The sequence below is a fragment of the Gambusia affinis genome, linkage group LG05 (assembly GCF_019740435.1).
Source record: "Gambusia affinis linkage group LG05, SWU_Gaff_1.0, whole genome shotgun sequence".
Classification (NCBI taxonomy): domain Eukaryota; kingdom Metazoa; phylum Chordata; class Actinopteri; order Cyprinodontiformes; family Poeciliidae; genus Gambusia; species Gambusia affinis.
In genome coordinates this window covers 10,345,110-10,356,020 of record NC_057872.1, presented here as the reverse complement: position 1 = coordinate 10,356,020, position 10,911 = coordinate 10,345,110, and the positions used below count along the sequence as shown (strand labels likewise).

At 37.2% G+C, this 10,911-nt stretch overlaps 1 protein-coding gene across 1 annotated transcript; it reads right to left on the bottom strand.

Moving 5' to 3' along the window:
- Positions 1-1,199: 1,199 nt before the first annotated feature.
- Positions 1,200-6,098, bottom strand: LOC122831620 (C-C chemokine receptor type 5-like). Its single transcript, XM_044117939.1, has 3 exons — positions 5,896-6,098; positions 3,656-3,823; positions 1,200-3,568 (listed from the first exon to the last, which is right to left on the bottom strand). The coding sequence occupies exons 1-3, from the start codon at positions 5,900-5,902 to the stop codon at positions 2,691-2,693; spliced, it is 1,053 nt and encodes a 350-aa protein (XP_043973874.1). The 5' UTR covers positions 5,903-6,098; the 3' UTR covers positions 1,200-2,690.
- Positions 6,099-10,911: the final 4,813 nt, after the last annotated feature.

The following is a 10,911-nucleotide window of genomic DNA, read 5'->3' as shown; positions in this document are numbered from 1 at the left end:
TCCTCGCTCAGCCCAGTAAGCTCGCACGGACTCGTCAATTTCCCCCCACTGCGCCGGATCGGTACTGTACGGATCCACAGTCGTCTTTCCATCTGCGGAAGAAGATCCCGCTTCCACCAACTCTGACTCCACAGACGCCAGTCCAGCCACCGACTCAGTCACGGTTATAGGTTCTGGCGGGATCTTAGTGCCGGTGTTAGCATAGCTAAGGGTTTGAGGAGCGGGGATAATGATGTTTCTGCTTCATCTCCGCTAACAGGTTTAAAAAAGCCTGTCAATTTAGGCATTTTGTTTGTCGCCTCTTTGGCGCGATGCTCTTTTTCTTTTCTCTTCCTTCTTTTCTGCGCTCCGCTGTCATATTTCCTGTTGTCCGCCATTGTAAAATAATATTCCCTTGACGCTCATCCTCCCCAATGCGTAAGATGCGTCAAAAGTGGACCAATAACAAGCAAGCATTCAAGATGGACGTTTGCCAGAACAAATTGGAACATTTTTCATCGGTGCTGTCAAAATCATGGTAGTCATTGATTAAATTCTGACACTATCCATTCACAAAAATATAAAACATCCTTCGGGGCCCCCGAAATGCCGGGGCCCCGGGCTGCAGCCCCGGTAAGCCCCTGCTAAAATCCGGCCCAGCTCCTGAGTAGCTGCGGAAAGCAGTAGCTCAGGAGGATGAATCTACTAGTAGCTGGATGATTCACAAATTTGGCTTTTAAAAAAAAGAATGGCTTGAAGAAAGCGATCATTGACGAAAAGCCACAAGACGCAGTATTTGTATTTTGGCACAAAGCATGTAGAGCTCAATATTGAGACGCTTTGATTAGATGAGAACAAAACTGAACCGTCAGGCCTACATGCAGAACACCATGCCGAGACAATGCTGCTCTTTAGCAAATGCAGGGAACATGGTCAGACCTCATTGGAAGGTGGATGGAGCTACATATTATTAGCCAAACCTGATAGAAAACATGTTAGAGGCTGCAAAAACTTTGAGACTGGCGGACAAGATAAACCTACAAGAAGGAACAGTTCCAGTATCCTTACTCTTCTGATTCATATTCATGCTTTATCAGATAAGATGTGGAGTTATAATGAGACAAAATCAGTCAAATCAATCAGATTTTATTTGCATAGCATCTTTCAGCAACAAGGCATTTCAAAGTACTTTACATCATAAAAACACAAAAATACAAGGTCATATAACACACAGTCAACAATTGAAACATTACATTTAGTTGTTGTTACACATCAGAATGTTGATTAATGTTTCATTGATTATCTTTCTTTAGGTCCAGAGTGTAATTTCAGTTTTATTTTTATTCAACTGAACAAAGTTTTGGCACATCCACCACATTTATCTGTTCTAAGGATTTTTTCAGTGCCTGAATAGGTTGAGAGTCACCTGGGGACATTGTAACGTAGAGCTGTGTATCATCTGCATAGTTACAGTAACTAATCTTACTTCCTGTTATAACCTGAGCAATTTGACGCATATACATATTGAATAAGAGGGCCCCTATGTGAAAAAGTACTTTTGCTAAGCATCCATAGTTTGAGTAGAAAAAAAATGAAAGGATTTTTTTCTTCTTCTTTTTTTTTTTTCATCAATGTCTGTGTTCATATTTCTCCTCAGCAATGAAATGTTTGACTTCTTGTGTTGATGATTTGACTTGCAACCCTTTATAGCAGTGCTTTGGGAAGAAAGAGATGCATATCCCAAAATCTCCCGGAGAGGTTGGTGAATTTAAAAATGTCCTATGTGGCAAAATAAAGAATACTTCTGCAAAGCCTTGTCTTGCAGGAACTCCACTCGGTGCATGCCTCTTCTCTCGGTTTTACCTTCTACATCAACATATGAAAGTAGCTAACACGATGCAAAAGCTAGCAGACTTTGCTAATCTGGCAGATAAAAGGAGAAAAAAGTCCCACTTGCCTTTCAGTCTTCAGATGAGCAATACTCCTACAAAGCAGACTGCCACATCAACTGAGAGAAAGATCACATACTATCTCAAACATTCTTAAGTGAAAAGGTTACAGATTTGAAAACCCGGAAAAGTAATTTTACTATAAAAAGCAGAACATATTACAGCAAACAGGATAACAATGCAACTCTTTTTGATAACTTTTGAAAATGTCCTATAGATTGTTCAACTACACAGTAAGCAAAAATTATTCAATGAATGCTAAACACTGTGCAGAGCAGGATGCAAAAGCTCTCTGCTGGAAGACGTTTTTATTTTTATTATTTTTATTATTTTTATTATTATTATTATTATTATTATTATTATTATTATTATTATTATTATTATTATTATTATTATTATTATTATTATTATTATTATTATTATTATTATTATCATTTTGCATCAGCTCACAAAAGTGTGAGGAAGAAATAACAAAACTGTGTTATCTGAAGTGGCTGTGAAGATCTTTGTGGTTGCTAGCTGTTCCAAACTGTAAGTTTGGTCTGATGCCCTTTCTGCATCCAACGTCATAAGGAGGAGGAAGTGTCTTGGTTAAAACAAAATGCAAAGGGTTCAAAGGACGTACAGAGATTGTATTTAAGATTAGATACTGATGAATGTTGTCGTCTTAAGGATGAAACCACAACAAGGACACCAAGTACCCTGGAGTGCCTGATTAGTCTCTACCAATATCCAAAGTCAGAGTATGTCCACTTGTAGCTCCTACATGATGACAGTGGAGGTGACAGAGGATCTGGACATAACTGAACTTCTCCTGAATGAGCTCTCTGGGCCAGGTGCCCATTTCTTCAGCAACTGCATGGCTCGTCTCATAAACTTTTGTCCCACGAAGGCATATATGATGGGGTTCAGGCAGCAGTGTGTGTACGCGATTGCCTCGGACACTATGGTCGACACCTTGAGGCGCATCTCCACGCTGCAGCCGCTAGCTATTATGTCTGTGGAATACAGAAACTTCAAAAAGCGGGAAATGTGATACGGAGCCCAGAACAGGAAGAAAACGATCACTATGGAGATGATGAGCTTGACGATTCTGTGCCTTTTGGCCGTCCTCATTTTCACCAGAGTGGGAATTATCCTCGAGTAGCAAGCCACCATCACCAGCATGGGAATCAACAGACCCAGAATATTTGTAGCAAACAGATCGTAATAGACCCACATTTCATTGTCCGGGCTGTAATAACAGCCGACCGTTTCGCCATCCTTTTCTAACTGTGTAAAGATGAAGGTTGGAAGAGACACGCAGAAGCTCAAGATCCAAATCAACACAATCAGAGAAAAACAGGCCTTTGTTGTGCGATGCCGTGCCACCTTGTGAGCGTACATGATAACCACATAGCGGTCCAGGGTCATGATAACCATGAAGAAGATGCTGCTGAAGAAGCCGGTGTGGTGGGAGCAGGACAGGAAACGACACATGAAGTCCCCGAAGGTCCACTTGCCAACCAGAGTGTAGTGAATGTAGAATGGAAGCGTCAGGAGGAAGAGGAGATCAGAGAAGGCCAGGTTGAAGAGACACATGTCAGTCATGTTGGTCTGGTTGCGGTGTTTCACTAGGACACAGACAACCAGGCCATTTCCTTTCAAACAGAAACAGATCAACATGTTAGTTCCTGGCAGAATTGTTTGTAGAAGGAGTGTCTTTGGAGCTTAATTTATACACTTACCTAAGAAGCCCAGGATGAACACCAAAGTGTAGATCGTCACCAGAAACCCTTTACTAAATGCCCTCATGTCATCCTGCTCACATACATAGTTGGTACTGTTGTCCACGTCGCTGTCGTAATAGCTTGAATAATCAAACGTCGTGGGTACGAGGGGCTCTTCAGTGATGTCTGTAAACAGATTTTTCATCAAACATCAATCTCATTGTCAGCTCATTCAAAAGTTCTTGCAAAAATATTCACATGTTCATCCAAAGGAAGCTGGTTTTTAATTTAAAGAAACAAAATATGTGGCTTGTATTAGCATTCTCAACTAATAGTTGTCCTGTCAGCTTATTCTCCAACCTGAGCCATACATTTCTACAAGTTAAGAAATTTGCAATGTGTTGTCAATTGTCGTACTAGTTTCTCCAATCTGCTTTTATTGGATGACATTTTCAGGCATTTTTATTTATATAACAACCTTTTTTATTATTTTTTGCATTGTTAAAATGTTAATCTGTCCTAACTTTGCCCCTGTTTAAGTCAAAATACTTTCTTTGTATGCAAAGTGTGTCTACAAGACTTAGAATAAAGATACACCAGTCAGTCTGCTGGAGATCAGAATCAGATTATCTTAAAAAAAGATTCAGATCGTTCCTGTTTTCTAGCTGTGGTGAACTTTAGATGCCCACTATTTTTGGTCTACGAACACTTTAAACAGCAGGAAGTACGTCAATATGGCTTTTGAGGTAATACCAAAGAAGACTTTATGCATATTATGGGGTCATATGAATTAAAGGTAAAATATAGATAGCATCTTTAATGTCATTTAATGTCCTTAGAAAAACTTATAAGAACTGGTCAACATCATAATCTCACCGAAAACAGGACATTGGTATAGCTATTTCTAAATTTGGGTCTTAGTAAACCTCAGTTCTTAACTTATTTCTGCAGATAAAAATAAATAAGGCCTGGAGCCTGTTTTAGTCTAAATCTAATGTTCAAAGCTTGAGATGTTGTTTTAAAGCCTAAAACCACTTTAGACATCTCCATGGCTTTATACCAGACCTGCCTGCTGTGTTCCTTTGCCTGTATGATGCTCTTTATTCTTCAGTGCTTCTAAAAACTTCTGATGCCTTTAGACAACAGCTGTTTTTTTTTTTTGTTTTTTTTTTTTTTTTTTACTGAGGTTAAATAACACACATGTGGATTGTGGACTCCTTATTTATTATGTGACTGAATGCAATTGCACTGCAATGCACCAGATTTCATTTGGGGTTAAAAAAAAAATAACAGGGTTAACACATTTCAGATTTTTTTATGCTAACATTTTTAAAATCAGCGCGTTACTTTCTTTTCACTTCATAGTTATAAACTACCATAGGCTACTTTTGTTGGTCTAACACAAAAACGCACATAAAGTGCAATAAATTTTGTGGGTTTAATGGGACAAAATTCTAAAACCTTAAAGCGTTATGAACTCTTTTGCAGGATACCGAACAAATCCGAGCAATCCCGACACAATGACGCGCTCAAGTCACCTCAAAGATCTAACATCAGAGGCCAATAGCATATAATTTTAAGAATTTTAATTGAAACAGGAGCACAAAGTTCTAGCCTGCCTTGCCTGTATTGCTATGTGCGTGAATTATCCAATGAGCACCATAACACAAACTTGTAAGTAAACCAAACACACCCTGCTGCTTAATCTGCTGACATCCTGGAGGCAAACTGCTTAAATACCGGTAGTTCATAATGAAACCTTTTACGCCATCTGCTGGTTATCGTAGATAATGCATTCAAAGGTGAGCGCATAAATCTACTGTACCACGTCATTTCATTTCACCACATACCTTTATATTGTTTCTCATGAATGTGACTCATGAGGTATGAATTGTATACACATGGCTCACAGGTTTCTGTACACTCATTTGTTCTGTATTATTTTACAAAATGCAAACACACAAATCCTGTTTAATGAAAAAATAACTCCTAGAGATGGAGAATATTCAATAATTTAGTTTAGTTTTTTATTATTATTATTATGAGTCATTCTGAATTTATTTAAGCCCAACTGAAAATATTATTGCATTGCATTGTACGCAAAAATTAAGTTTTGAGTACAATACAAAATTTAATATAAAAACTTTGCACTAGCAGGAGCTAAGATTACACTTCTAAAAAAATAAACATATGTATAGGTAAATAAAAAAAAAGTACAAAAACTCAAAAGTTATTTCTATTTGTTGAAATGCACTTACTTGCCATGGTGGTGTCTCAGTGATCCCTTCTTCAATCAGATAAAATCCAAATTCGCTTATGAGGTCTGCCTGCCGCTAGATGACTGCGATAGTGATGCTCTCAAACAAGCAGAGAGGATGAACTGCCTCCGAACCAGAACAGTCTTAATAATGTGACTAGAGACAGTGAGAAACTGAAGTGCAGATGTTGTTTCCTGTTCGTCCCTGTGCGAGATCTTTATCTCTACACTTCTGACAACAACCTGGCAGAAAATAGAACACAATGACTTGTAAAACAAGTGAGAAAATGTGCCTGACTCTGACAAATGCGACAAAGCTTTTAGACATGCACATTGTACCAGCTGATTTTGATTTAAAAGCTCTTTGCCATACAGGCTTTAGTGATGATGGAACAAAGGGGGCAGTGTTATTTGCATAGCAAGTAAACGTGACCAAGCTTGTACCAGTGTATTTGAGGTTTCTTGTCTTAATATTGACAGTATATATTTTGAGATCATTCCGTCTCAAAAATCAGTTTTCAGGCTATCTTATTATTTGGCAAAAACAGTTTGTTATCACAAGTTTTATTTATATATATATATATATGCATATATATATATATACATACCTTCTATCGTGATATGCTAACTGTCTTCTTATGTTTATTCCTCTTCCTGCTTTTATAAATATCGCTTTTGGGTTTCATTTTTATGCAGATATAGAGTTGCCGTTTTTAACTTATTTGAAGCAGTCAAAGGGACAGACTGAACTGAAACACAGATAAAGTTTCAGTGGTCGCCACACATTACATTTTTTCAAAATTACACATTCTGATTATAGTTTGTACAGCGATGTGTGTTCAACTTTGGTACGTGTTTGCAGATGCTTGACCAAATTACTTTAAGAATTCTCCAACTTGCTTTTATTAGAAAACAGTTTCAGACATTTTTATTTAATGAGCATTTTTTTTACATTGTTAAAATGTTAATCTGTCCGTTTTTTTACTGCCGCTTAAAATCAAAATACTTTTTTTGCGTGCAAAGCATGTCTACAAGATTTAGGGTAGAGATACACCAGTAAGTCTGCTAGAGATCGGAATCAGATGATCGTAAGAAAAAAAGTCTGATTGTTCCTGTCTGTTAGATGGACTGACCTTTAAATGTCCACCGTTTTTGGTCTATGAACACTTCAATCTGCAGGAAGGACTTCAATATGGCTTTTGAGGTCAAATGAAAAAGTATAGTTTTTTATGTATAGTTAAGAGAATGGATGACTTATTGGAAAAACAAAGTTAATTTCTTTAATGTAATTTATTGTCCTTAGAAAAAAAATGCAAGAACTGGAAGTTTTAGTCTAGAACACTTAGGTTACATACACAAAATCGTCTTTAAAAAATGCCTTCATTTATTTGGAGGTTAAATGATGGTATCATATTAATCATCAGTTTCTCCTTTGGGGTTTCGAACTGTTTCTCTGTTTTTTGTCCTTCAGAAGTCATACAATCACTATTTTTGAAACAGGAAACCATCTGTAGATGGTTTCCTGTTTCAATCAAGCTTATTTAAGTTTATGGTGGATTGAACCACTTAAGCACAACAGGACTCAACCTTTTGAGCTAATTGATGTTTTAAATTGCTTGTAGTGGAGAAACAGGCTCAGTCTAACTTAAAAGTAGACTTTGTCACATGCTGCAAAACTTTCAAAAGCAATCAATAATGAGGAATAGAAAAGGGACATCAGTTGTGTAGTGGTCAGCTTACCTGGAGACAGGTCCCCAAATGAAATATATGTTGTTGTTGTTGTTGTTTTTATTGTTGCACTTTCAGATTGAAAAATGTAAAATTCATTACAAACTTACAAAATTATTATTATCATTATTATGAACTTCAACCTTAGGTTACATACAATTTGGGGCCGACTTTGAGACATCTAAAAGAAAATGGAACATCGTGTCCTTGTAACCGGATCCTTTCTGCGTTGTGCTGGTTTTAAGTGATCAAGCCGTGACACGTTTGTCTTTTAAATCATGATTTCTCGATTTATTCTGACGAGAACAACAAACAGAAAACAACCGTGTTATAAGCTGCCCGCTCCAAGTCCTCTCCCGCAGGACAACATGACAAAAGAGGCGGGAGGACCATGTCTCACAACAATAAACAAAATAAACTTTTTTTATACAACACACCTGACGAGAACAACAAAACAGAAGTACGTAACAAAAAATTAACTTAATAGATCTATTAATAAATATGTATTTAGATGGAAAATCAATAGTTCAGACCTCTCCCGCAGGACAACATGACAAAAGGGAAGGCCTATGGGACGCAAACATTTTAAACACTACCACAGAGAAAGAAATAAAAAGGAGGGGCTTCTGCTCTTAAAGTAACACAGTTAAAACAATGACAGATTTTCAGTCAGGAAGGGAACAATATAAATAACCAAAACAAATACATTTTGTGTAATTATAACAAAAGAGACATACAACCAGGTTACACCCTCAAGGCCCATGGTTGGGGAAACTACTCGTTTATTTTATATTTAAACGGTGACCCCTAGTGGTGGAAAAATATAGTGCAACTATGCGTTTGTATGAAAATTGCCAGTGCGGACATAGCTAATTCATATCAAATTTAATTCAGTTGGCAATAGGGGCTTTCTCGAAACCCATGGATGAATCTCTCAATAGACTCAAAAAACTATCAAAATGCCTAATTGGCGGTAAATCCAACTCCTGCGAGCTATTTTTGCGCCTCTGCTCTCCAGCTGGCGCTCATTGAATTTCCGATGAAAATGATTGGCGTAAGATGTGCTGACGAAGGCGGGTTTAGGAGAACTGCGTCAAGTTGCCAACAGAGAAACAAAAGCTCCTTAGGAGGCCTTCAGAATAAAATTGTTGATTGGGGGTTCCACCATTTAGTTGGACCATTTAACTTGAGTAAAAATAAATGTTCCCAAATAAAAACCTATTTACAACCGTTTGCTTAATATTTTTACATGGCAGAAATTAAGTCTCTGAAACAAATATTTGTTTAATTTGGATGCTTGGTCATTATTTTATACCCTAACTCTTTTTTAAAAATTTCTCCACAACATTATTCCTGCTAATATAATTAGTTGTACTATTTTTTAATTTAGGGGTATCAGAGTAAAGTGGGCTAAATACAAATAAGATTAAAGAAATATATATATCACCACTAGAAGATACCTTGTTTTAGTGTATCACATAATATCTAAGTAACAAAATGCTAAAAAAGAATTAATAAAAAAAAAGTTAAAGAGGTATCTCCTCTACTGCACATAAAAGACAAAAAAAATCTTCTGTTTTCTTACAAAATACTAACATAATTATAACACAAATAAAAATAGAATTACACAATACAAAATGCTATTGTGACAATGAAAACATGTCCACATATAACATTTTTAAAAATACCGATCTCAATTGCAGAGCTTGACAACTTAGGAGATGTGCCGAATGGACTTCCTGGAAAAGTTAATTAAAGATCTCTTCATTTCTCTTAAAGGCATTTAAGAGAAATGCCTTTAAGTTAGACTCAAAACATAGAGTTGTGTGTCTCTCTGAACTGCTCTTAAGAGCCACAGTGATGGCTGAACATCAGAACGACAGACATTGTGGAACAACTGCTATAAATTCATTGCATCTCTGAATGGTGCTGTTTATTTTATATCTGATATGTATATGTAACCTCGCTAATTGTGATCGGGTACTTCAGTCGGGTCTGCGTTGTGTTAATAATGAGCCAGGAGACAGGATGAGATGAAATGCTGTTTATCTCTCTGTGTGGAACAGGATAAGAACTGATCAGGGATCAGGATAGTCTCTGCGGGTACAGCACCTCGCGCCCATTTCTCATGAACTGGCCAACAGACGTATTTAATACATTAATATTAAAGAAATAAAACAATATGTACCTGTGTGGAACAGGATAAGAACTGATCAGGGATCAGGATAGTCGCTGCGGGTACAGCACCTTACAAAGAATAACATTTTGTTAGCATCAAGCTAACATAACATTTCACTAGACTAGAGCGTTAAGTCAGTGAACCTACCTCGCGCCCATTTCTCATGAACTGGCAACGAGATGTCTGTGTCCACTACATTTAACGCTACCAATCACCAATGGGAGGTGCTGTTTCACCCATTACAATTAACCCAAACTTGGAAGTAATGACAAGTGGAATTCTCTACTACAACATTAACTATGTTACATATATCATCTAGTGGTAGCAAAAGCAACAAAAACTACTATGCTCTGGACCTAAGATGGAGTACATCCATTCATGACAAGCTTTGATTAAATTAATTTATCTTTGGTGTGATTCCAGTACCGAAAAATTTACTTCATACCAGGTGAGTCTCTCTAACCCGAGAATGTGAACCTGAACTGGGCTGATTCTGTGGCTTCAAATAATTTTAACAATACTCCTGGAGAAGATTCATTCCTTACAACTTATAACTCTGAAACAGGAACAGGTCTGAAAAACAGCCTGTGTGCTACACTCAAGAGATTCATTTGATGCATCAAAGAGTGATGTCATCACTGCTGATGCCATTGTTACAAGTAGAACTGAACATTCTACTGGTGCATTCACATCACTCGCCTTTATATTCAAAGTCTATGTGGAGTGAGAATGTTTTGGGAATTAAATAACTGATTTAACCCAACCACTGTTACGCATGGGATTAGTTTGGCCATTTAAAATGAAGTTTACTGAAAATTTCAAAATAAAAGCCTTAGTATTCCTCTCTGGTTTGCGTACCGCCATAGGCGGTGCAATAATATTAGTCTGTATTATCTTTACCTCTCAGTTAGTGTGCTGCCTTGCGCAGCAAGTCAATGCATTAGCATTAGCACAAATATTAGTCTTTCACTTCCTCCCACTATGAGCCTTTTCCCTTACATAAGCATTTTAGCTATTTCTTATACATTATCATTAGTATACTCAATGGAGGAAGTGAATATAAGACAACATGCTAGTGATACCCCACATGCTACTCACAGCATTCATGCT

Bases quoted from the DNA above. Each gene is read 5' to 3' on its own strand.
- LOC122831620 (XM_044117939.1), bottom strand. The intron at 3,569-3,655 runs GTAAGTGTATAA...TCTGTTTGAAAG, and splicing joins GTTCATCCTGGGCTTCTTAG to GAAATGGCCTGGTTGTCTGT.